This window comes from Macrotis lagotis, chromosome X (genome assembly GCF_037893015.1).
Source record: "Macrotis lagotis isolate mMagLag1 chromosome X, bilby.v1.9.chrom.fasta, whole genome shotgun sequence".
Taxonomy (NCBI): Eukaryota; Metazoa; Chordata; class Mammalia; order Peramelemorphia; family Peramelidae; genus Macrotis; species Macrotis lagotis.
The window spans coordinates 459978420-460005695 of NC_133666.1; the positions used below are offsets into that span (position 1 = coordinate 459978420).

The window sequence follows — 27276 nt, forward strand, 5'->3', positions numbered from 1 at the left end:
GAGCCGCTCTTCCGGGAGAGGGGGCGCCTGGCCGCTGTCACCCCGGAGCCGGTCGCCTCGGGTCCCGCGCAGGAGGGCGAAGTCTCGGGTTTCTCTGGTTCCGGCGGCGGCGGGTGAGTGGCGCCCGCGCCGGGGAGCCGGACGCCTCCCGCCCCTCCATCCCTGCAGCCGCGGCGCAGCTTCCGGGCGACCCCGCCCCAGCCGGCGGGGCTCCTCAGCCCCGGGGCCGCGGTGGGGCCCAGCCTGGCCGGGATGGAGGAGGCCTGGGGCCGGGCGCGGCAGGGCGGGGCCGAGGGGGGGCTGGGGTACCTCGCCCCGTGGGCCGGGACCCAAAGAAAGGGTGTCCTGGCAGAGCGGGGGTGGGAGCAGGAGGCAACCGAAAGAGACGCATTTGGATGTATGAAAATAGAAAAATGGAAAGCGCCCGAGGGCCAGGGCTGAGGGGCAGCATTTGGATGTGGAATAAAGGAGTAAATACGCTTGGGAGGTTGTGGCTAGTGGATGGAAGGTTGGAGTGTAGGCGTTTACATTTAATGCATCCAGGGGCAGCATGAGGAAGACCTTTATTTTTAACAGCATTTTTTTTATTTTGAGTTTTACAATTTTCCCCCATTTTACCCCCCCCCCAGAAAGCAATCTGTCAGTCTTTACTTTGTTTCCATGTTTCACATTGATCTAATTTGAGTGTGATGAGAGAGAAATCACATCCTTAAGGAAGAAACAGAAAGTATAAGAGCTAACAAGATCAGACAATAAGATAAGTTTTTTTTTTTCTAAATTAAAGGGAATAGTCCTTGAGCTTTGTTCAAACTCCACGGCTCTTTCTCTGGATACAGATGGCATTCTCCATTGCAGACATCCCAAAATTGTCCCTGGTTGTTGCACTGATGGAATGAGCGAGTCCATCAAGGTTGATCATCGCCCCCATGTTGCTGTCAGGTCTGCTCATCTCACTCAAATCCCCCCAGGCTTCCCTGAATTCCCATCCCTCCTGGTTTCTGATAGAGCCATAGTGTTCCATGACATACATATACCACAGTTTTCTAAGCCATTCTCCAATTGAAGGACGTTTACGTAATTTCCAATTCTTTGCCACCACAGACAGAGCTACTATGAATATTGTTGTACAAGTGATGCTTTTACCCTTTTTCATCTTCTCTTCAGGGTGTAGACCCAGTAGTGGTTTTGCTGGATCAAAGGGTATGCACATTTTTGTTGCTTTGCCCTTTGGGGGTAGTTCCAAATTGCTCTCCAGAAACGTTGGATGAGTTCACAGCTCTACCAACAATGTAATAGTGTCCCAGATAGGAAGGCCCTTTTTAAGTTGACTAGACTGGCAACCTTTATGTAGGAAGTATTGTAGGGAGAGGAGAGATAAAGATCAACTTGTTATAATTGTAGAACATAAGTATAGGATTTAAGAGCTGGAAAAGACCTAGTCCTTCCCATCCCCATTTTATAGATGAAAGTACTGAAGCATAGAGTGAAATGACTTTTGTAATATGACCCAGCTATCAAAGTAATAAAAGTCTCCAGTGCTGTATTGCAGTACACCTCAGTTTTTCTAGGCAGTTCTCTTGTTTTGCCGGTGAGACATCTGACACTAGCAATTTGCTTTTAGTCGTGTGAGGAATTTTAGGTCCTTCAAATATTTCAACAAGTTGAATAGTTTTTGATTGTCTAGAAAAAAAAGTAAGAGGGCAGCTATTCACTTCTGGGCAGAATTGTGAAGTAAACGAAATTTTAGTGATCCCAGCCTCTTTTTCTGAACCCTTTCCTAGTAATTTAAACGTTTGTATAAATGTGTTTCCAAGGTAGTAAGGGTGCCAGAGGCTCAGTTTTAGGAGTTATTGGGGAGAAGTAATAGTGTCTGGCTTACAGTTTCATATGGAACCAACTTTCTCCCTTTATCCACTACTTCCCTTCCTTAATGAACTACAGTATCTATCCCCCCCACCCAATTTCTGTAGGTTCGGATCCAGTCTAAAGTAAAATAATAGCTAACAGATAATGCTTTAAGGTTTGCCACTGTCATTAGTTGGAGTCTCTCCTTTAGCTCTTTTCCCTTGTAATGTAATGAGCATACTTTTGTCCTTTGGGTCATCCATCTCTTCACAGTTTTGCCTAGTAGTAGCTGTTACTCAGACATAAAACTCCCTATCTCTGGTGACTGTCCTCCATGATGGAAAAGTACTTATTCCAATGTCTCTTCTAATCCCTTATTTCCTTCAAGATACAATTTAAACATCACTTCTGGGAAAGCCTTTCCTAGAAGCTCTTCAATTCCTGACCTGTTTTCTATTATGTTACAAAGAACTTTGAAAGCTAGAGTTTATATTTGAATCTTTAGGCAGTAGGAAGCTGCTGAAGTTTATTGAGTAAGGGAGTTACAGTATCAAGGCTAGTCATTTAGGATAACAGTATCATAAATGGCTAATTATTATGAGATTAATAATAAGTGTTATTCACTTTGTTGTAAGTTTTATTTGCTTATAACGCTAAATTCTATTTGTGTGCAGTATCCATAGTTTATTGCTCACTTTAATGTAATTGTTTGACTAGATAACCTTGAAGGGTCTTCCCCTTCCAGATTGAATTTTTTTATCCAACTAGGTAAAAGAGACCATTTTTTGTTTCATTTCTTTCTGTCTTAATTCCCTGAATGGGCATTGCCTCACTCAGACTTTAGCTTAAAAAGGACAAGATCTTCTGGGCTTCAAAGGCTAATTCCAGTTGTCCTGATTCATATCTGGCCACTGGACCCAGATGGCTTTGGAGGATTAATGAGACTGGTGATTTTGCACAGAGCTTCTCACTTAAAGCCAAGTTATTTGCATGTCATGGCATCTCTTCTCAGATGTCACAGTCCTCTTCAAGGACAAACAACAACAATTTGATCATTTGGTAATTTTTGGTCTTGACTACTCTCATAAAGAGCAGAAATGAAGAAAAACAGGGAATATATAAAAAAACATTTCAAGGACTTGACAGAAAAATTGACATTCATTCTCCTCAAATTCACCTGTATTCAAAGGTTTTAGCTGAGGGCATTATTCCTCTTGGCTCTCTTTATTCTTTGTTGCTGTCTAGGAAACTTCATGGAGTCAGTGGTAATTTCTGTGCTGATCTGAATTCAGCTTATCTTTACAAACTACCTCCACTTAAATGAGAGACAGTGTGAGGTTATGGAAAGAACACTAAAGGATCTGAGTTTATTATTTTTTTTTTCATTTGAGCAGGCATTTCATTTTTTCTGGTTTTGTTTCTTTTAAAAATGAGGAAATTGATGTGGATATTGTCAAGGCTCTTTTTCATATTTTAGGCCTATGATCCCATGTGGCATTGTGTGATTTATCTTGTTTAAAATAATCAGTTTCCCCCAAGTCTCCTCTCTCCCCATCTCACTCCCAGTTCTTTTCCACCAAAAAAAAAGAAAATCTTTTTACAACTATCTCATGTCTTTAGCACTATTCTTTCAGCAACTAACACAATGACATATGGGGGTTTATTTCCAACTCAGATCTTAACATGTGCAAAGAACATAAAACATGGGTAATAAATGTCTGAATTGAATTGGATTGTTTGAAATCAAAAGGCCAAGAAAAAAATCTTCAGTTCAATTAAACAAATACTTATTAAATATCTGCCATTTGCAAGGCACTGTGTGCTAGATGCTGAAAAACTGTGCTTCCCTGACAGTAATGGAATAATTGCAAAGAGAAATTGAGTTTTGTTTTTGTTTTTTGGAGGTAGAAGAGGGAGAAAACAATAAAGTGCTATGTAGGTTCTTGGAATTCAAAGACATAAACATTTCTTTTCTTCAAGGAGCTTACATTGCACGGGGCGAGGGGATACAAATATATATATATATATATATATCTCATACATAAACAAGTTTGTACAAAGTAAATTCATAAGTGGTATATATATATATATATATATGTATATCATACACAAATAAAAATTTTGTACAAAGTAAATTTATGAGTGGTAAATTGGGGGATCAGGAAAGGCCACCTATCAAAGGCAGTATCTAGCTGAGCCTTGAAAGGGGCCAAGTATTCCAGAAGTAGAGATGAGGAAGAAAGTATTCTACAGGGGACACTCTGTGCAAAAATATGGAGGTGAGAGATGGAATATCTCTGTAAGTGATGAGAGGAAGAAGAATATGAACTCAGTTTTGGAAAGCTAGATTGGAGCCATTTATGAAGAATTTTTAAATACTTAGCAAAAGAATTTGTATTTTATTTTTGGGCAATGAGTCAGTGATATAGCCAAACCTATGTTTTAGTAATATCAATTTGACAACTGTATTTAAAATGGATGGCAAAGGGAAAAGAATGGAACTAGTTAGAGCAATTAGTAGGCTATTGTAGTATAGATGAGATGTGATAAGGATAAGAAAGTGTGTAGATTTTAAAGAAGTTGACAACACTTGACAGCTAAATATTAAGGGTCAGAGAAAAAGTAAGGCATTGAGAATGAATCTTGAGGTTTCAAACATGGGTGATGGGACAGAAATTGAATTAGGAAGAGAATTGGATTGGGGAAAAGATAATAGAGTTCTGTTTTGGTCATATTGCTTGAGATGTTTATGGGGGCAAATAATTGATATTTGAAACTGGAGTTCTGAAGAGAAATGAGAGCTGGCTCTGTAACTGATGAGATCACCAAGATGGGAGATACCTACTTATAGGTGGTAACAGATGAGAGGACTTAATGAAGGATTGGTCAGGAGGAACACCAGGATTTGAGAAGCATCAGAAAAACTCAGAAAGGAGAGTATCTTCCTTGCCCATTTATTGCACAATGCATTGTGGAATTATAAGTTATAGGATGGGTTGAAAAATTGTAGAAAGTGATGAGGGAAGTTACAAGGGGATATTGATTTCCATATTAAGTCAGTTGTTGCTTGGCAAAAAAAAAATGAAATATCTTGCATCTAGTTTTACTTCCTGCTGTTAATTAAGTTCAGGTAATTCCTTTGGTGTTCAGCTGTGACTCTTTGTGATCCTATTTTGGATTTTCTTGGCAAAGATACTGGAGTGGTTTTCCATTTCCTTCTCCAGCTCATTTTATGGATGACGAAACTGAGGCAAATAAGATTAATTGCCCAGGATCTCATAGCTGAGACTAGATAAAAACTCACATAAGAATCTTCCTGACTCTGTGCCTGATGCTCTATCCATTGGGCCACCTAGCTGCCCTATTATTCCACTGTTAATCCAAGTAGATTGGGTGTTTAACTAGCTAACAATCTTAACTAAGTGTTTGCTTGGTATGGAAGCACCAGAATTACTTGCCAAATGTTTGAAGAACCGTAATGACTTATGAACCTTCCCCCCAACAAGGGGATAAAGAAGGATGAAGAAGCATTGGCATAGTTTATTCTATAGAAACCTAAGTATGCCACTGCATGATGTTCCACTGAATTAAAAACATATGTCAAACTGCCATACTTTTTGAGACTATTAGACTAGATCTAGAATTCATAGTTAAGAAAAGCAAAATAATGTGGCAACCTGATTAAATAGCATTACCTAGAGGATTCTTCTTCTGCACCTGGCATTTGTACATTATTTGAAATCTCTTCACCCTGAATTAAGTGGTATTCAGTTTCTCCAATATCAGAATACCATTTTATTGGTAGCATTTTTTTCTTAAAATTCAAAGGAACTGGGAGAAACATTTATACAACGGTATAGAAGTAGTGACAAAGCAGGAATAGAATAAGAGGCTTTTTGTGGATTTACTTCTTATATAAGTGTGTCTTGGCTCTGGTTAAAACTCTTCAATTAAAGGGTTTTTAGTATTAATTAAAATGCTGTTCAACCTTATTTTTCTTATTCACTTCAATAATTTCATTGAAAAATATTTTACCTTAAACTCAGTCTGGTCTTTGGCAGAATGCTTTCCCACTTTTCAGCTAATAACATAAATATCCCTAATAATTTTATAGCAACACTTATCAGTTTTAAGTTTTTGCAAGGCCATGGGATTAATTGGCTTGCCCAAGGCCACACAGCTAGGTAATTATTAAGTGTCTGAGGTCGGATTTGAACTCAGGTACTCCTGACTCCAGGGCTAGTGCTCTATCCACTGTGTCACCTAGCCTCCCCTACCTTATCAATTTCTGCCCTTGAAAACAATACATTATCCAAAGACTTACCAATGAACTTTTCTTGCTTCTCCTAATTTATGTCCTTTAAAAAATATAGTTCTTCATTATTTCAGTAGATCTTTGATCTTGGCCTTTTTAATCCTGGCAACAAATAGAAACTTTGGTTCTGTGCAGCTCTTAGTCATATCTTCTGTATTTATTATTAGTCATATCTTCCTGTATTATCCCTATACTTATATTCACCCAATATTTGAAGCTGGGGGAATCATAAGAATCATAAGAATACTCCTGGATTCTTGTTAAAAATGTAGATACTTGAAATTGTTAATTTGAGATAGCCAGACTGAGAATAGAAAGAAAAATGAGAGGTCCAGAGAACACAGAAATTGAATCTTTGAGTTGAAATGGATCTCAATTTTAAAGATGATGAAATAGAATCTAGAGGGGGAGAAAAATGAATTGCTCAAGGTCATAAGTATAGGGCAGGACTAGAATTAGAACTCAATCCTATCTAATGCACTAGAAATCTTTTTCTAGATCTCTTTTTTAAAAAAAATTTATTTTAGGCAATGTGGTTAAATGATTTGCCTAAGGTCACACAGCTAGGCAATCATTAAGAGTCTGAGGCCACATTTGAACTCAGATCCTCCTGATTCCAGGGCCAGTGCTTTTTCCACTGCGCCACCTAGCTGCCCCTATTTTATGATGTCTTGATCAATGCAACTTCTGGGCTAGCCATCTCTTATCCTTCTTGCTTTCCTGAATAGCCCATTTTCTTGCCATTTTTTTTTTATAATTCCTTCTAATTTAATAACATTCAATGTAAATTGATTGTATTTCTAAAATTTACAAGGGTGTAATTTAAGGGTTTTAAGCTCTCATTAAAACTAACAATTTCTTTACCCCCCTCCCCTCCATTTAAATCTTCTTAGATTTGGGGAGATAAAGTGAAGCTCTCTTAAGGGAATGGAAACTTGTCATATCATGTCATTGTTGTAGAGAACTCCTGTGTGAGGAAACCCCTCTAGCAATTCAGGTCAGGATCCTTTCTGCTACTTGTATATAGTCTTAGAATCTTACCAGAGTTGTTGTTCAATTGTCTGATTCTTTATAATTGATTTGGGATTTTCTTGGCAAAGATACTGGAGTGATTTGCTATTTCCTTCTTCAACTTATTTTACAGATGAGAAAACTGGGTCAAACGGGGTGAAGTAACTTGTTCAGTGTCCCATAATTAATAAAGTCTGAAACCAGATTTGTACTTATGAAACTGAATCTTCCAATTACTGTATCCACCTGATCACCTAGTTGCACCTCACCAGAGTCCTGAAAGGTGAAGTGAGTTACTACCTAGGGCTTACACAGACAATTTGGGTTGGAGGCAGAGCTCTAGTGGACCAGGCTTCCTCTCAGCTCTATTATACCGTAAGTTAAATTAAGTGACTTTCATCCCACCTCTGCTTTATAATTACATATGATAAAAAACCAATGTGATGTTGTTATTCCACAACATTATCATTAAAAAGTTGTTTACAGTTTATGGTTTTTAGATCATTTAATTGAAAAGAAAGAAAAACCTTTTTTATCCTTTTTTCCCCATAGGATTAAGTTTTTGGAGCTAGTTGGGGCCTTAGGAATTTTATGCTTTGAATAGTAGGCATTTGACAGGGAAGAGGAGAAGCACAATTAAATGAGACAAGATCCCTGCTTTTCTGGCTATTATAATAAAAACTTCTTTCACATATGAGGAATCAGATCCAAAGATTGTCAATGATTTTTTAAATATTTACTACGTGGTAGTCTTGTTCCAAGACTAGGATCAAAAGAAAGTCAAAAGTAGTCCCTGCCCTTATGGAGCATGCATTTTAATTGGGGGAAATAACATGGAATATACAGGTTATAGTAGATGGAACAGAAATCTGGAATGAGAGTTTTACTGGATTCTGAGGAGGCTAGGAAAGACCCAGAAACCTACAGATTTTGAACTGAATCTTAAAAGGTGCAGATGAGGGAACAGCATTTGGGGCATAGGGTACAGCCAGTGCAAAGTTAAAGAAAAGAGAAATGGAGGAATGGTAAGTTGGGCAGTATAGTTGTTTGGACCATGGGAGTAGGGTGAAATCTAGGAAGGGACTGGCTGGAAAAGGTTGGAAAATGTGAGAGCAGTAGGTAAGAGGAGACCACAGTAGCTCACTAGAGGGATGACATACACTGAAGGAAAAATCACCTTGGTAGCCGTTTGGAGAGGGCTGAGACAGGAAGACCAATTAAAAAACATTTGTCTGAATAAGTCAATGATAGAAAAGATTTGACAACAGATTGGATATGTGGGGTGGAGCCGAGGTGTTAGCATAGGTAATATCTAGGGTTTGGTAGTGCCCTTGATAGTATTGGGAAATTCAGAAGGTCATAGATCTTGTCAGATACCTGCTTTCTTCTAGGACATGCAGCCTCTAGGGGATGACCCATGATATTATCAAATCTATTCAGTAAGTTATAATGGAATTTGTTTGAAATAATTTCATACTTAGCTAAAAATTTTATCCTAAGTTAAAAGGAGAAAGAATGAAAATATCTACTTCTTAATTTTAAACTCTTTATATTTCTTTGGAGTTAATTTATTTTCAGCTGACCAAGGATGGCTTAATAGCAACTTTTTTTTTAGTTTTTTTTTTTTTGCAAGGCAGTGGGGTTAAGTGGTTTGCCCAAGGCCACACAGCTAGGTAATTATTAAGTGTCTGAGACTGGATTTGAACCCAGGTACTCCTGACTCCAGGGCCGGTGCTCTATCCACTGCGCCACCTAGCCGCCCCTAATAGCAACTTTTCAATAAGGTTTTTCAATCATTATTTTTAATGCTATAAATTTTACTTTCATTAATGAATTTCTCTTTCTCTTAGGATCCACTAGCCAACATGTCGAGCAAAAAGGCAAAGACAAAGACCACAAAGAAGCGCCCTCAGCGAGCAACTTCCAATGTATTTGCTATGTTTGACCAGTCACAGATTCAAGAATTCAAGGAGGCTTTTAACATGATTGATCAAAATAGAGATGGCTTCATTGACAAAGAAGATTTACACGATATGCTTGCTTCCTTAGGTAAGTTTTAGAGTCTGGTTTTTTTTTAGGTTTTTTTTTTTTTTTTTTTTTGCAAGGCAAACGGGGTTAAGTGGCTTGCCCAAAGCCACACAGCTAGGTAATTATTACGTGTCTGAGACTGGATTTGAACCCAGGTACCCCTGACTCCAGGGCTGGTGCTTTATCCACTATGCCACCTAGCTGCCCCCCCTTTTTTTCTGAAAAAGAAAAAGTATTTTGTGAATTAGGGAAATCACAAAAGTAACCCCCTCCCAGGTTAACTGTAAGGTGCTTGTAATTACTAATTTGTCATAATTTGACAAGATCAGAGCAATGAGAGGGGCTAAAGAACATAGAAATGTAGAATCTTTGAGTTGGAATGGACTTCAGAAGTCATTAAGTCCAACCTTTTAAAGATGTTGAAATGGAATCCAGAAAAAATTAAATCATTTGTCTAAGATCATGTGGATAATATCAGAGTCCAGTGCTTTCTAATAAACTAGGACATAGAAAATCAACCAAAGGAAGTCATCCTAAATTCCTAGGAAAATGAATTGAATTAATTGATTAGTAACTAATAGCTTTATGAGAAGTTGAACCTGGCTTAAGACTGATGCAAAGAGATTTCTAAGTGTGGAAGTAAGAATAATTTCATCCTTGGACTTGAACAACTAAAGGGCAGGGCACATGTAAAAAGGTCAAGAACAGGAGTTTGCTTAGATCAGAGATTCTTTTTTGTGTCATAGACCTCCTTTTACAGTCTGAAGAAGACTCTGGACCCCTCAGAATGTTTTAAAATATATATTAAAAAGGATTACAAAGGAAACATTATATTAAAATACAGTTATTACAGTACTTAATTACAAAAACAAATTTACCGACTCCAAGTTAAGACCCCTGAACTAGATAGAATGGGCTAAATTAAGGTAAAGAGTAGTAGTTGATACCATAGCTTAAGAAAAGTGAGGAGTCAAGAGCACAATGTAGTCCTAAGCAACAGAGGATCAAGATTTATATAAGAGACTTAAGTAACAGGTAAGGGAACTATCAGCAAGACTGGAACTTGATACTAATTCTGGGGTTTATATGATTCACTTATAGGGACTCCTACCCAGAACCAAAACTGGTTTCATTTTATAGGCAGGTTTAAGCTCAGTCAAGTTTGCAGATCTGGCCAGTATGGGAAGTAGAGTACAGTTTCTGGGAGCAAGGCAGATTCTAACAAAAAGGTAGAATAACTAGTTAGGAATGTCAGATTGCCTGGAAAAGCAATTTAAATCAGAATCCTGGGATTGTGCCGGAACAAGGTAGAGCAGATCTAATTTTTTTGAAGAATATAAAGAATATACCTTCTATAGCTTGGAGGTAGAAATGTGGCCAAGCACTAAAATAAGAAACCAGAAATATAATATTCCAAACTCTATAGCTAAACTTGTATTCTGTATGTCTAATATATTTTACAAGAGAAAAACATACACAGACAATCAAGGGAATCATGTAAATAATTTAACACTATTCTCTTAAGAGCCTTTTGTTTGTACATTCAGGTTTTTTTTTTTTTGGTTTGTTTTTTATTTTTACACAAACAAAATGGTCAGTGTTCATATGATAGTCTTAAGTTCAGTGCAACAGTTTTTTGGTATTCTAAATGGTTGGAAAATTGTGGCATTTTAGATGATTCACTTCAAAAAAGGGGTACATTTCCAAGATTGATCTCTTAAAAAAAAAAGAATGCCTGTTTATTTCTTGCTAAGCCTAGAAAAGAATTGGGTGGCCCCAATTTTTGTCATACAGCTGTGGCACATTGTGAACTTTTAAAATCATTTTCTAATTTCATTTACTTCCCAGCTAGTCTGAGCACTTTTGCTTAGCCATATAAATCATTAGTCTCCATGATGGAGGCTGGCATAAAATGACCCAAGAGGTATATGATCATCTAGTTGCAGAGTGACTTGGAGGGTGACTTCTGCACCCTAGGGAGGAGTGACCTAGGGAAAGAGCCTTCTCATTTTTCTTATAGACTGGAAGAAGTTTCATAGTATTACATATATGATACGTGCATGCATATATTACATAATTAGGAATGTTTGTTCAAAAACTTTTTCCTGATAGAGATTTGCAATCAAAAAAGTTTGGAGATCACTGTTGTAAATAATGCCTATGGCCAGCCATCCCCACCACATACCAACCACCTGCTACTTACAGAATAAGTTAGCCAGCTTTGCTGGCACCCAAAGGGAGAGACAGGAAGCAAGATGATATACCAGACAAGTCAAACTACCATTTCCACATTGATCATTTTCTCCTCTTGGACCTGACAGAGACTGCCTATCCTAAGAGTCTAACCTGAACCTAAGAGTCTTGGGATTGACATTGTCCCCCTCAACCACTAGACCTGCTTCTAGCTCAGCCACCAAAATCATCATTGAGTCTAATGTCATCAGCTGGCCATTTGCCACTAGTGATGGACAGATAGGTACAGGAGACTGGGAGCAGCAGAACCCAGTAGATTACTGGTTCTGCTCTCAACCACCCTTTTATCTGGGGAGCCCAGGATACTTAGGAAAAACATCTATTTTGTTTCCTTCCACCCACTACTCTCTATCCTAACCTTATAGAAAAGATGCAGCTTTCCAACTACCTGCTCCTGCAGATAGTGCTACAGCTACTTTATTGAATACTCAAAAAAGTTCTTGGCACTATCAAATGATTAAACATCAGAAACTGATGATTTTGTCAATGGAAAAGACATTTTAAAAGCTACATTACTGTCTGTTTTGCAACTGAACCCTAACAACCACAGTACTTTTCCATTTATGTTGTGTTGTTGTCCCCCCATTAGACTATTAGCTTTTTAAAGCTATCTTTTCTATTTGTATTCTTAGCATTAGCATAGTGCTAATTACTTTACTCCTTTTTCAGGTATCCTTTCTTTGCCTTACAGCTTTCATTTCTATTTCTCTTCTGCCCACTTCTCGTCTATAAAAATGCTTATTTCCCCCTTCTGAAAACCCCACAAACTTTCATACCCCTCCCATAATTCTCCTTTTTACTGTCAAATTTCTAGAAAAAGTTACATATACTCACACTTCACTACCTTACTAATCACCTAATCTTTAACCCTTTGTGATTATAGCTTCCTTCCCCTCTATTCTATATAAACTGCTTTCTCTAAGATCTATGGAAATCAGCTTTGAGTTCTCAGGTTTTGAATATTCTGACAACTGAACCATTTTTTTTTTACTATCAACAAGCATCCTTACTATGAAGGGACAACATGGCCTGCTACTTACAGTTGACAACTGATACAGGATACAGAAGTCTTTTACTTCAAGAGAGAAAGTTTCCTCAAAACTAAGAGACTTAAAGAGAGAATTCCCTGTTGGAACTTAGAATGCATTTTCTTAAAAAATGAGAAACTAAACTATTACTAGTATAATTCAGATCTTGTTATGGGTGAAACTAAGAATCTAAACAATATTTTTAATATTATTTTGGTCTAAAATGATAGTAGCTTATATTTATATAATATTTTATGGTTACAAAGCTCTTAAATGTGCAAAATTTCCCTTAATCTTCACAGCTTTGCAGAACTTTATGAGGTAAGTTATGCCAGCATTATTTTCTTCAATTTGGAGGTGAAGCAACTCATTTCTAGAGAGAGAGATTTATGACTGAATGATTTAAAGTGACAGAATTGGGATTGAAACTTGAATTTTTTCATTCTCAAACCAATTATTTTCCTTCTCCTTCATCTCCCATGTACAAATAGGTGTATAGCATTTCTAGATTTAAACATGCTGTCATGTTGCTGGTTACTATTTTTTTTTTACTCAAATATAAATTTTGGTTTAATCTACAGTCTAAACTTTAATATTGCATATTGGATAATAATTTAGCATTAGTAAGGTAATGATTCTTCTTCTTCTAGAAATAACTGCCTTACAGTTACCAATCTTACATTTTTTTTATGTGAATTCTTTTAGGAAAAAATCCAACTGATGCATACCTAGATGCTATGATGAATGAAGCACCAGGTCCAATAAATTTCACCATGTTTCTTACTATGTTTGGTGAGAAATTAAATGGAACAGACCCAGAGGATGTGATTCGAAATGCTTTTGCTTGCTTTGATGAAGAAGCAACAGGTGGGTGCTAATCATAAAATTAGATCTCAGAGTTTCCAAATTAGCTGATTATGTTGTTCTGACCTTTGACCTGAACCTTTGATCACAGTAAAACCTAAGATTCTGGTTGCAGAACTGGCCTTCTCAAATAATTGACAACAGGAATTAAAATTTTAATTTGTTTGACTTTGTTAAAACTTGTTAAAAAAAGGATTATTTTACTGATGTGAGTACAACTTCTACCAAGTTTCTATACAAATTTCCCTGCCTTGATAGGTGTTTGAGACTTAGCTGAGCTTCTCTTCTATCTTGACCTTGAAGGCAGGAGGATGAGGTCCTGGGGCTTGATCTTCCTTGATCCCTAGGAGACATGGTGTGTGCAGAAAATACTAAGGACATGCATAAGATAGGACACCTGCCTTCTTGGAGCTTCCATTTTGCTAAGGAAAGAGGACACAGACATAGCATTATACACAGTATTAGTCATCAGCGCAGCAAAAAAGTTGCAGAGCGACATGTTGTGTGAAGTTGAGGCTTCTTGGAGTTAATGGAATGTGAGATAGGCTTTAAAGAACAGGTAATAACATTCCAGACACTTGAAGCAATGTGAAAAGAGGGGGAAGAGTGTAGTCTGTTCTGGAGGAGAGCCCTTTTGGGATGGAGTTTCAAGTTTGAGGAATTAGGCTTGAAATCAGCAAGAAATGTTTGTTGTCTACTCTGTGTACTGGACTTGGTGCTGGAGATGCAAAGATGGTAATGAACATCTCTTGTCAAGAACTTGCATTCTGTTTTCAGAAGAAAAGTAGGGGATGCCAAATTTTGGAGGGCTTTAATTTCTGAGCAGTGACATTTAATTGGTTACTTCTGGGGAGCCACTGAAGATTTTTGAGCAGTGGTCCTCTGGAAAGTAACTTGGAGCTATGCCTCCAAAGTTACTAAACTCTCCAATCCTTCAACCTAGCAGAAGAAGTTGGGCTTCTGGTATTAAGCACTCTACAGGAAGGTGATGGCCATGAAATATGAAAAAAAACCAGGAGTTATATTAGTGTAGACCTCTGCAGCAGTCCCTTGTCCACATACCTTCCAAAGTGATTTTCCTTAGAAGTATGTGTATCTATTTGTTCTTCCACTTAATTATACTCTTGAGTTTCCCTATTGTCTCTATGTTAAAGTAGTATCTTGTTTATTTTGTTGTCTTTAGAACAACTTGACCACATCCCATCTTTCAGGTTCACTTCCCATGCTCTGATCCAGCACCATTGACACTATCTCTGCCTTTGCCCTGGCTGTCCCTTATGCATGAAATTCACTCTCTTCTTATCTCTGGTTCTCAAAGTTTTTTCCAAGATTACACTCAAGTAAAAAAATAAATTAAAAAAATTAAAAAGGGGTGGCTAGGTGGCACAGTGGATAGAGCACTGGCCCTGGAGTCAGGAGTACTTGAGTTCAAATCCGACCTTAGACACTTAGTAATTACCTAGCTTGTGGCCTTGGGCAAGCTACTTAACCCCATTTGCCTTGCAAAAAATAAAAATTAAAAAAATATTACACTCAAGTAGTACTTTCTATAGATTATTGGCTTTCCTCATTCCCTATTACTGCTCATGCTCTCTAGCTTATATGTATTCTTCATATACTTATATATGTCTTTTCTCTATCCCCCAAAAATGTATATTCCTTGAGAATATTTTTCGTTTTTATCTTTGTTTCCCAGGGCCTGACACATAGTAGACATTTCATAAATACTTGTTGATTGAAGTGAGGAAGAAGGGTCAAGCAATAACTTCAGTGATATGAACTAGCAAACAAGATTAATGGAGCCATAGTCAAAAATAATGAATTAATATCAAAGAGCAGGTTTGAGGAAAACCTGGAAAAATGAACTTTGCTTTGGAGATGCTAGTGGAACATCCAGAGACAGCCAGGTGGTACTTGGAATCAAGGTGACTCTTCTTTAGAAGTTCCAGTTCACCCTCAGACACTTAATAGCTGTGTGACCCTGGCTGCCTCAGTTCCTTATCTATAAAATAACTTGGAGAAGGAGATTGTAAAGCACTCTTGTGTCTTTGCCAAAAAAAAAAAAAACTCAAATGGGGTCACAGATAGTCAGACATGACTGAAAAATGACTGAACAATAATAGATAGGATATCTTTTTGGAGATGGAGATCTTAACATCAGCAAAGTGGTCAGAACTGAAGTTAAAAGTTTGGAAGTTGTCTGCTTAAAAGGTGGCAATTGAGTCTTTAGGATTAAATTTGAAAATAGTGAGAGAAACAGCGAAGGAGGAAAATGCATAGGGTAAAGGATCATTCTTGGGGAATACTTGGATAAGGAGTTTAGAAGAGAATGAAAAGTATCAGCATAGTATTTAGGAAGACTAATTGGGAAAGCACCAGAAGAATGATACCTTTTGAAGGTAAAGGAGGAGGAGAAGGTGCTGCATTTTGTGTGTTACATACTACAGAGATGTAAAGTATTATGAGAAATAAAAAAAAGACTTGTTAGATTTGTCAATTAGAAAATCACTGATTATCTTGAAAAAATAATTTCATTAGAGTGGTGGTTCCAAAAATGAGATTGCAAAGAATTGAGAAAGTAGGTAACAGAGGTGTAAGTATGAGAGGAAGTGATAGCTTGGGGTATAAATCACTGCTAAACTTCTTGGCATAGTTAAGGTGAGGAGAGAAATAACAACTCTCGCTAAATGAGATAGATGGGTCCCTTGCGTAGGTAGGAGTTTTTGAGAGTAAAGATTTTGTTGAATACAGTCTGTTGAGACAATTCTTATTCTTTTGAACATATTAACATTCCATTTATGTTTTTATCTCCTAATCCAACAAGTCCTTTTATAATGCCAAACAAATCCCTAGGATTTGTGTCATTGAGCTTAATTCTTTTGGCTTTTTCCATTGGGAAACTGTACTTCCAAAAGCATATATATTCCTTTTGTTTTTTTTTTCTCCTTCCTCTTCTCTAGAGACTTAGGGTATTAGTTCTTCCCCTAACTTCCTGAGCATCCCTCTTACTCAAGTGATTGATTTTCAGTTTCCTATTTCTTTGAATGTTTTATGATTTCAGTTAAACAAAGATTTTTTTTTAAATTCAACCCTCACTGATCTATTAAATTGAACAATATATTTTTTTCTTTTGGACTTTTTGTTATTGTTACAGCTGTGGTAGCTTATTTTCCTTACTTTAGCAATTTAATCTTTAAATCTGCTGTATATCTACATGACAGATACTTTTCTTTCTCATTATTAGGTGAGAATTATTCACTATTCACTCACTATTATTCATATTTGAATATTGTATATCACTTGGGTTGGTTATTGCCATATTTTATTTTGTAATTTTAACACAATTTCTACTTCAGTCAACCAAATTTAAAAGGCCATTATGAAATTAGTTGCCAGCTGCTCTTAAAAAAAGAAATACTTTTTGAAATGGCCTTTTTTTTACCTTTTTTTGTAATAGTTAAAAAAAATCTTTTTTACACAATTTATATTACATCTTTAAAAATTCATTATAAGGGGGCGGCTAGGTGGCGCAGTGGATAGAGCACTGGCCCTGGAGTCAGGAGTACCTGAGTTCAAATCCGGCCTCAGACACTTAATGATTACCTAGCTGTGTGGTCCTGGGCAAGCCACTTAACCCCATTGCCTTGTAAAAAAAACAAAACTAAAAACTAAAAAAACCAAATCATTATAGCATATGAAACAAATATGATATTTGCTAATTAATATCCAAGATTAAGAGAAGTATTGTCTGAAGAAAATAACATTTTTGTTCCAAGTCTGTAAAAACTAAAAACTCTTGATTTCAGATTATTAGAGTACTCAGGTTTTTTTTTTTTTTTTGATTTGTGCTTTGTTATATGTAGTATATGATTGTTTTTAATTTCTTCTTATTCTATATTAGATGACTTGCTATCCTAAGATGGGGGGGTGGGGGGTAGGAGGGGGAAACTTTGCAAAAATGAATGTTGAAAGGTATCTTTACATATAATTGGAAAAATAAAAAAGGATTTATTTAAATGTTGTTTACTAAACATTATTTTTATTATATTACAATCAGTTCCAAATATATCCTTTCCCTTCTCATTTGCCTATTGAACCTTCCTTTGTAACATAGATTTAAAAAGGAAAAAGACATTTCTTTGAAACATCACATCCACTACACTGACTGAGTATGCAATGTTTTATACCCAGAGTCCTCCACCTCTTCAGCAGTTGTGGAAGATGCATGCAACTTTACATAATAACAAAAAACAAATAACACAATTTGCAACTTTAAAATACAAATCGGCACACATAATGTCAAGCTCTATATAGAAAAATTATATATACATATATATATAATATATATATATATATATATATATATATGTATATATTCTTACAGGCTTATTATTTCTTGTGTCACCCCTTCTGATTTTTGATAATGCCAGTATCTATTTCAGAATCATAATTCAGAGTTAAAAGGTACCTTAAGGAATTATTTTGCCCAACTCTGTGCCAATAAATTTGACAATCTAAGTGAAAAGGATGAATATTTACAAATATATAAGTTGCCCAGGTTAAGTGAAGAGGAGATTTAATACCTAAACAACCCTATCTCAGAAAAAAAAATTCAACAAGCCATTATTGAACTCCCTAAGAAAAAATCTCCAGGGCCTGATGAATTCACAAGTGAATTCTACCAAACATTTAAGGAACAATTGGTTCCAATTCTATATAAACTCTTTGGAAAAATAGGGAAAGACGGAACTCCGCCTAACTCTTTCTATGAAACCAATAGGGTGCTGTTACCTAAACCAGGAAGAGTTAAACCAGAGAAAGAAAATTATAGACCTATCTCCCTGATGAATATAGATGCAAAAATCTTAAATAAAATCTTAGCAAAACAATTACAACAAGTTATCACTAGGATGATACATTTTGACTAAGGATTTATTCTAGGAATGCAGGGTTGGTTCAATATTAGGAAAACTTAGTATAATTAATTATATCAACAACAAATCTGTCAGAAATTATATGATTATATCAATAGATGCTGTAAAAGCTTTTGACAAAACACAGCACCCATTCCTACTAAGAACACTAGAGAGTATAGGAATAAATGGATTGTTCCTTAGAATAATAAGTAGTATTTATCTGAAAACATCAACAAGCATTATATTCAATGGGGAGAGGCTAGAGGCATTCCCAATAAGATCAGGGCTGAAACAAGGATGCCCATTATCACCACTACTATTCAGTATTGTATAAGAAATATTAGCTTCAGCAATAAGAGAAAAAAAGAAATTGAAGGAATTAGAATTGGGAAGGAAGAGACAAAACTCTCACTCTTTGCAGATGACATGATGGTATACCTAGAGAATCCCAAGAACTACTAGAAACAATTATTAACTTTAACAAAGTAGCAGGATATAAAATAAACCCTCACAAATCCTCAGCTTTTCTATATATGACTAGCAAAATACAGCAGGAAGAGCTAGAAAGAGAAATCCCATTCAAAGTAACCTCAGACAGTATAAAATACCTGGGAGTCTTATTTGCTAAGGCAGACTCAGAAACTTTTTGAAAACAATTACAAAATACTTCTCACACAAAATCAGATTTAAATAACTGGGTAAACATCAACTGCTCATGGATAGGTTGAATTAATATAATAAAAATGACAATTCTACCAAAACTAAACTACCTGTTTAGTGCCCTGCCAATCAAAATTCCAAAAAAATTACTTTAAAAGTTAGAAAAAGTTGTAAGTAAATTCATATGGAGAAATAAAAGTCAAGAATTTCCAGGGTTTCAGTGAAAAAAAAAAGTGCAAAAGAAGGGGGCTTAACCCTACCTGATCTAAAATTATATTATAAAGCATCAGTCATCAAAACTATCTGGTATTGGCTAAGAAATAAAGTGGTGGACCAGTGGAATAGGCTAGGTGCAATAGTAGGAGATGATTATAGTAATCTGCTGTTTGATAAACCCAAAGAGTCCAGCTATTGGGATAAAAACTCTTCGATGAAAACTGTTGGGAAAATTGGAAGTTAGTATGGAAGAAACTTAGATTAGACCAACACTTCACACCCTATACCAAGATAAGATCCAAATGGATACAGGATTTAGACATAAAAGCAATATTATAAACAAACTAGAAGATCAAGGAGTAGTTTACCTGTCAGATCTACGGAAAGGGAAGCAGTTTATGACTAAGGAAGAGATGGAGAACATCACTAAAAACAAACTAGATGATTTCGATTACATTAAATTAAAAAGCTTTTGCACAGTTAAAACCACTGTAACCAAGATCAAAAGAAATGTAGTAAACTGGGAAACAATCTTTACAACTAAAGTTTCTGACAAAGGACTCCTTTCTAAAATATGCAGAGAACTGAGTCAAATTTTCTTTTTTTAAAAAGCCATTCCCCAGTTGACAAATGGTCAAAGGATATGCGAAGGCAATTTACAGACGAGGAGATCAAAGCAATCCACAGTCATATCTAGATCATTACTTATTAGAGAAATGCAAATTAAAGCTTCTCTGAGGTACCACCTCACACCTCTCAGACTGGCCAATATCACCAGAAAGGACAGTGGTCATTGTTGGAAGGGTTGTGGGAAATCTGGGACACTATTACACTGTTGGTGGAGCTGTGAACTCATCCAGCCTTTCTGGAGAGCAATTTGGAACTACACCCAAAGAGCAACAAAGATATGCATACCCTTTGATCCAGCAATACCACTACTGGGTCTATACCCTGAAGAGATGATGAAAAAGGGTAAAAACATCACTTGAACAAAAATATTCCTAGCAGCCCTGTTTGTGGTGGCAAAGAATTGGAAATCAAGTAAATACCCTTCAATTGGGGAATGGCTTAGCAAACTGAAGTATATATGTATGTCAAGGAACACTATTGTTCTATTAGAAACCAGGAGGGATGGGAATTCAGGGAAACCTGGAAGGATTTGCATGTACTGATGCTGAGTGAGATGAGCAGAACTAGAAAAATACTGTACACCTAACAGCAACATGGGGGTGATGTTCAACCTTGATGGACTCGCTCATTCCATCATTGCAACAATCAGGGACAATTTGGGGTCTTCAATGGAGAATACCATCTGTATCCAGAGAAAGAACTGTGGAGTTTGAACAAATTGGTCTATTACCTTTAATTTAGAAAAAAAAACTGATATTGTCTGATCTTGCTATCTCTTATACTTTATTTTTCTTCCTTAAGGATATGATTTGTCTCTCATCACATTCAATTTGGATTAGTGTATACCATGGAAATAATGTAAAGACTGGCAAATTGTCTTCTGTGGGGGGAGGGAAGTAAGATTGGAGGAAAAAATTGTAAAACTCAAATAAAACTTTTATTAAAAAAAATAAAAGGTACCTTAAAGTCCAACCTCCACTCTCCCTGGTTCCTTATTTTACAGCTGAAGAAACTGAGAGTCAGAGGTAAAATGCTTGCCTCATTGTCACAAAGATAGCAATTGAGGTGGGATTTTGAACTATGGTCTTTTTGACTCCCAAGTTGATGCCCAATCCATTAAACTAATTTGCCTCTTCTATATAAACAGTTTTCTTTTTATATAGTTATAGTATTTGATAGATTCTACTTCTCTTCTCAATCATTCAGCTAGACCTTTCTTTATATTCTGTATCTTTATCATTTTTAATTACTTTAGTATTCATAAATACCAGAGTTAATCCATTTATTGTATATTTTGATCTTCAGTTCTTACAAATAATGCGGATATGTTAGTGTAAACAAACTTTTCCCCCCTTTACAATAACTCTATTAAAGCATGTTGTAATCATGGGATTAGAAAGCTAAAACTAATTATTCTCTTGTCATGTGCTGTCAGATTGTCCTTTAAAAATTTGGTACTGTTTTTGCAATTCTGAATGCTTGTTTCTTTCTAATTCTACCCACTTTGAGTTTTGCCACAAGCTTTTTTTTTTTTTTATTGATGTTATGGATTTAAAGCATGGGTCTCAGTTGTTTCCATTTGCATTTCTCTATATTAGTAAGGTGGTTGATTATTTTTCAACATTGTTTACAGAAAGTAAATTCTCTCTTAAATTCTTGGTTCATGCCCTTTGAACACTGTTCAATTTATTGTTGGTTGAAATTTTTCCCTCAATTTTCATATCAATAGTTTATAGTTCAGAATTAAAATCTTTATCTTACTGTGATCCATAATTACACTAAAATCATTTTATAATTTCATTTAGTCATCTCCAAATGGTATGTTTTCAGATAATGATAAACATTAGTGAAAAAAATAGAAGTCATTGAAAGAATTATTTCTATAACTAGATATTAACCTCAGAGGAGTGGAGATCTGAGTTAATTCCTTGTTTCAGTTCTCCATTTTACACTTGTAGATTACAGCCTTAGTTGTGGTTATATCTACAGTTTCCTCTTTTAATTTCTTTATCTGTAAATGAGAGGATTGGACTAGATAATCTCTGAAATTCCCTTTCAGATTGAGTTTAGTGATCCTGTGGATATTTGGAAATATTTTGTGACTTGTGCCCTAGTTTAAAGAAATTGCAAGAAGATTTGAGAAAATAGTTACTTCCTCAAACTCTCTATCTTTCCTTTATTTATTGTAGGCACCATTCAGGAAGATTACCTGAGAGAGCTGCTGACAACAATGGGGGACCGATTTACAGATGAAGAAGTAGATGAACTATACAGAGAAGCACCCATTGACAAAAAGGGAAATTTCAATTATATTGAGTTCACACGTATTCTTAAGCATGGAGCAAAGGACAAAGATGACTGAAAGGAATCTTATTCATGTCGGTTATTCCTGTTTCATTTATGTTTCATTCCTAAAACCATTTTTTTCCTTGATAGAATCTGCTGCATACACTTAGCTTCACAGTCTTGCCTATTTCTCATGTATTTATTCTAGGTCCTTCTACTATAATATGTTTATGTAATCAGACTGGAAGTGGGGATGATGTTGTAAATTGTTTTGAAATGAGTTTTAGAATTTAAGAAAAAAAATCAATGAATGTGAAAAGCCCAGAAAAAAAGAATCTCAATATTTCTGGTTTTGCTGGATTTTTACATTTTTTTCTAATATAATTGCTATTTTGAAATAAAGATTATGTCAATTCAAAGTAAAATATCATGGCAAGTCAAACAGATGTGTGGGGTTTTTTGGAATTATTTTTGGGAGATTTTCAACTTTACATGGTTCAGATCACATGGTCAAGCTGGTTTGCCAATGTGAATATTGAACATTGTATATCTGAACTTAAAATGTTTAACATTAATGTAAAGTAAAAACTGTTATGCTTACTTGGACTTTTGTCATGCTTTTAGTAAGTTCAGAATTTTAGATTTTAGATTTTTTTTAACTAACATTTTATCATTTAAGTTTAATCCCAGAGCATGAGGAAAATTTCTGAAGCTCACTGCATTTTCCCCCAAGCTCTAGATTGCTAAAATTCATATCTGGCTGAAATGAGAGCTCTTTGAAGGCCAGTATGGTCTAACCTAATTTAGGTGAAGAATGTATATAGGTCATTCTTTATGACAGCACTGCTGGTTTCTTCCTAGATATTTGGGGGTGAAACAGTTTCAGCTTACCTGTCAATAGATGATTAGAAATGATATTGACCAAATTAAGGCAAGAAAAGTATGTTGTTCTTGAAGTGACCTCTAAGGTTTTGAGAGCATAAATTGAAATAAGCTTAAGGGGAAATCCAAAGGGGAAAATCAGGACCAAATAACTTGATAACTTAACATTTTTTAACACCAAATAATCCTTGTGATAGAATGAATTAAATTTTATTAAGATTTCCTTATGAACTTGTAATCAGTATTGCTCAGCTTTCTTTTTCTGTGTTTTGTGGGTGGCACATAAAACTGACAACTGCAACTAATAAATTAGATGTTAAAGTAATTGCATTTATTCAAGGGAAGGGGCACCACACATTTCCATTGCTTTAGGCAATAATATTGTAACTTCTATTCTGATTTTAGACCAGAGTGTCCTTGACAATTCATGTAAGACTCAGGAAGATACTTTGATTCAGCCAGCTGAAGAGGCAAGGGATTCCAGACAATAGTATTTTTGTTGATTCTGATATTTTCACTTGTAATTTGAAGAGAAATGTATACAGAGATTTAAAATGCACAACATTTATGGCACAAGCCTATTAAGAGCACATATCAAATATCTCAAGTCATAGGGCAATCTTCCCCACATGGAGCATTGATAAAGTCAGAGGATATTAGAGTATGGCAGTGGGGACGTTTGATGATTACCATATCTTTGTGTTTTACAATCTTCTTCCTAAGAATGTTACTACTTTTTTTATTAAAGTTGTTTTATTTTGTTAACATCACCTTACAGTTGTATCATTGTTTATAAATTACTTTTGTATATACTATTTAATCCTCATATCGGAAGAGAGGGTAGACAACATTTACTGAGTAATACTTCTGCAAAATTATTGTTATTAAATGACAAACCACTATTAGGTCAATACATAATCTGTTTCATTCCTTAAAATGCTTAGAATCTAGACTGTCACTAGTTCTGTGACTCGAGCAAATCATTTCTCATCTCTAGGCCTCAGTTTCATCATCAGTCAAATGAATTGACTAGATGATTCCTGAGATCTTATGCTGTAACATTCTAACTCTTCTAAAAGAAGGGAAAAAAAAACCCCTTGAACTACCCTTGATTTAAAAGGGGAAACACCTTACCTTCCTGTTAACAGTTTGCCTCATCACCCTCCTCCCACAGTCGTTATTTCACTTTTGCCCTCTCCACAACTTGGAGTCAAATTTAAAATAGCCCAAAATGTATAAATTCAGCAAAACCTGTTAACATGAAATTTTACATTTGATTTGAAAATTAAAAAAAACAGCAATCTATTTTGTAATACTTTGTTTTCTGTTTGTTTCATTGCCTTTTTGAGTAGTTCGTGGGGAGAAGTGTGAAGGAGGGGAAGTTGATTAAAATCAAACACATCATCTGCCACAGAATCTTTCACATTTTAGGTGTGTAATTTTATTGGTATGATAGTATGAATGGTGCTTTAATACTGTGCTTCTCCCTCTTATTTTAATCTCTGATACTTTTATGACAACTTTACAGGCCTTTTTTGTACAATAGATTCCCAGAGCAATCACCCCCTTTATTTCCATTGATCACCTTCATGAGACCATTGATTCTTAATGCCTAATAGGTGTTTCATTATAGTTACAAAGCTTCACACTGTTTTTGGAAGCATAGAGTTCTGGACTTGGAATAAAGCTGTCCAGAGTACAAATCTTTCCTTTGACAGTAGCTGTGTAAGATTGTCCAACTTTGGCCTTGATTTCCTTGTCTGAAAAAAAAAAGTGATAATACCTCTATTCTATATTTAAATTGTTAAGAGGCTCAAGTAAGAGAAAACATTTTGTAACAGCTACATCAGTTTCAGCTATTATGTTTTGATTTGCATAAAATCCCTTTGAGATGTTCAGGTCTGTAGATGTTAAATGTATTAATCAAGGTTAATTTACATCTTCAGTTGAGTTAGAATTGAACATAGCCATAGAAGCTGACCATTTCTACTACACCATCACCACCAATCTTGGAAATAACCTTGGGAGGGAGTCTGGAATTTAATCAGATGCCAGGATTTAGAATGAAGTCCCAAGGTGTCCTTGGCAACAAATGGTGTAAACCACTTAACTCTGTTGCCATGTCTTCATCCTCTGCACTTCTCTTCCTAGTGTAGTGTTATAAAACAGAGATTTTACAATGCATGAAAAATGGCCACTGGGTGGCAGTATTATTCCTAGTACTTTCCCAGGGATATCTTCTTTAATCGCTGTTCCAGACAGTCTTTTCCCCCCAAAATATTTAATTTGTAAATTTAGTTATAGGATGGCAACTAGAACTCTTAATAAAATTTACCAGTGACAAAAGTTGACTGTATATTATGAACTGATAATGTTCAGACATGTCTGATGGAGTTTTCTTGGCAAAGACACTGGCGGGGTTTGCCATTTCCTTCTCCAGCTTATTTTGCAGATGAGAACACTGAGGCAAACCATTAAGAGACTTGCTTGGAGTCACACAACTAGTTGAACTCAGGAAGATGAATCTTCCCTACTCCAGGCCTGGTATTCTATCCATTATGCTGCCTAGCTGCCCCTGTCATAAGGAGACACAGTGCTATAATAGGATGTAAGCCCAGAGTCATAGAACCCTCTGTCCTTTGGGCTTTGTTTCTGTGAAATGAAGGAGTTGTGCTAGTAGACCCTTGTGGTCCATTTCATTTCTAGATCTCTGACCTATGAAGTGTCGTGATATGCCAAGAAATAAAATATTAACGGAGTATTTTTTTTTTTTACAAAGCAAATGGGGTTAAGTGGCTTGCCCAAGGCCATACAGCTAGGTAATTATTAAGTGTCTGAGTCTGGATTTGAACTCGGGTACTCCTGACTCCCAGGCCGGTTAACTGAGTATTAAGCTCTTTGGCAGAAAGTGCTTTAAAAAGTTCAAGCACTTTTTAGTTCTTGAATGTGTATGAAAATGGTATAACCTCCAGGGAATTCTTGTTGGAGGTTCACCTTTAGGCTCTAGAACAAGTGTAGGTATCCTTTAACTGCTTCTTTTTGGTGGTGCAATGGAAGTATACTTACAGTCAGGAAGTCAAATCTAGCCTCACCCTGGAAAAGTCATTTAACCTCAGTTTTATCTTCTGTAAAATGGGGATAATAGCTTCACCCAACCTCACTTCCCCCTGCCTCTCTGGGTTATTGTGAGGATAAAATGAGATAATATTTGTAAAGTACTCTGTGAAGCCTTTAATTAGTGCTAGGTCAAACTTGACTTTGCATCTGCTCAGCCTGGTTTCAACTCCATTGAAAAAAATGCTCTTCCCAGGAAAAGCTTATTCTAATCTCACCATTATGCTGCTAACTCAGACCTTGAACTACATCTTCTCCCACAGCCTTTTCTCCTCTCTAATTGGAGGAATTGGAGGGCAGAGGATCATACTCCTCCTCCTAATGCCAGCCTTTATGGAGGACAGACTGGACCCCCCCAACTTTGGACCATGGATTGCCTCTCACTTTCCTCCCTTTATTGCCCCCCCCTTTAGATTTTTATCCTGCTAGATTGCCCTTGTGAGTAGGGACTGTCTTTTTATTAATCTTGTGCTTAATGTTTATTGGATTGAATTGGAAGCTAAAACTTCTTGCATACATTAAAGGGCCAATCACCACCCCTCAGGCCTCTTCCTTCTGCCTTCCTTGAGAATGATTCTAACCTCTACATGGCTGAAGGAAGCATGCCCTTATCAAACAAAGGCTGCCTGGACTAGACAAAAGTTGGGATGGAACGGTTTCCCATTGTGTCATCTTTACTTTGGTGCAAGATCTTGTGAAATCTCAAAAGACAGCTGGCATTTTCTCCCTTCCTGGGAAACTCAGCTGCTGGAGCAGTTGCATTGGAAACAGTGACAGAGACAGACTAGCCAAGAGGAGGGAAAGGATTACCCACAGAGGAGAAACCACTGAACAAAAGAGCCCACTTGGTATTGATTGGCAAGATTCAGTGGAGGGGAAATATAAAATTACTAAGAAGTGGCTCTGTCGGAGAAGTTGCTTGCAAATATCCAAACTAGGCTTAAATATTAGCCTCTCAGATTTGAATCATTCTGTGATTTTTTAAAAAACTTAACCTTCCCTTTTCTGTACATGTGGATAAGACTATTTCATACCAAATTCTTTTTAAAAAATACTTATTTTGAATTTTACAATTTTTCCCCTAATCTCACTTCCCTCCCCCATCCCCCACAGAAGACAGTTGTTAGTCTTTACATTGTTTCCATGCTATACATTGATCTAAGTTGAATGTGATGAGAGAGAAATCATATCCTTAAGGAAAAAAAAATAAAGTATAAGAGCAAAATTA

At 36.2% G+C, this 27276-nt stretch overlaps 1 protein-coding gene across 2 annotated transcripts; it reads left to right on the top strand.

Moving 5' to 3' along the window:
• Positions 1-27276, top strand: LOC141501644 (myosin regulatory light chain 12B). 2 transcript variants are annotated; one of them, XM_074205831.1, is made up of 4 exons: positions 1-113; positions 9022-9220; positions 13186-13347; positions 21956-27276. In XM_074205831.1, the coding sequence occupies exons 2-4, from the start codon at positions 9037-9039 to the stop codon at positions 22126-22128; spliced, it is 519 nt and encodes a 172-aa protein (XP_074061932.1). In that variant the 5' UTR covers positions 1-113; positions 9022-9036; the 3' UTR covers positions 22129-27276. The 2 variants fall into 2 exon arrangements, with proteins under 2 accessions (XP_074061932.1, XP_074061931.1); XM_074205830.1 differs by lacking the exon at positions 1-113 and adding an exon at positions 7387-7546.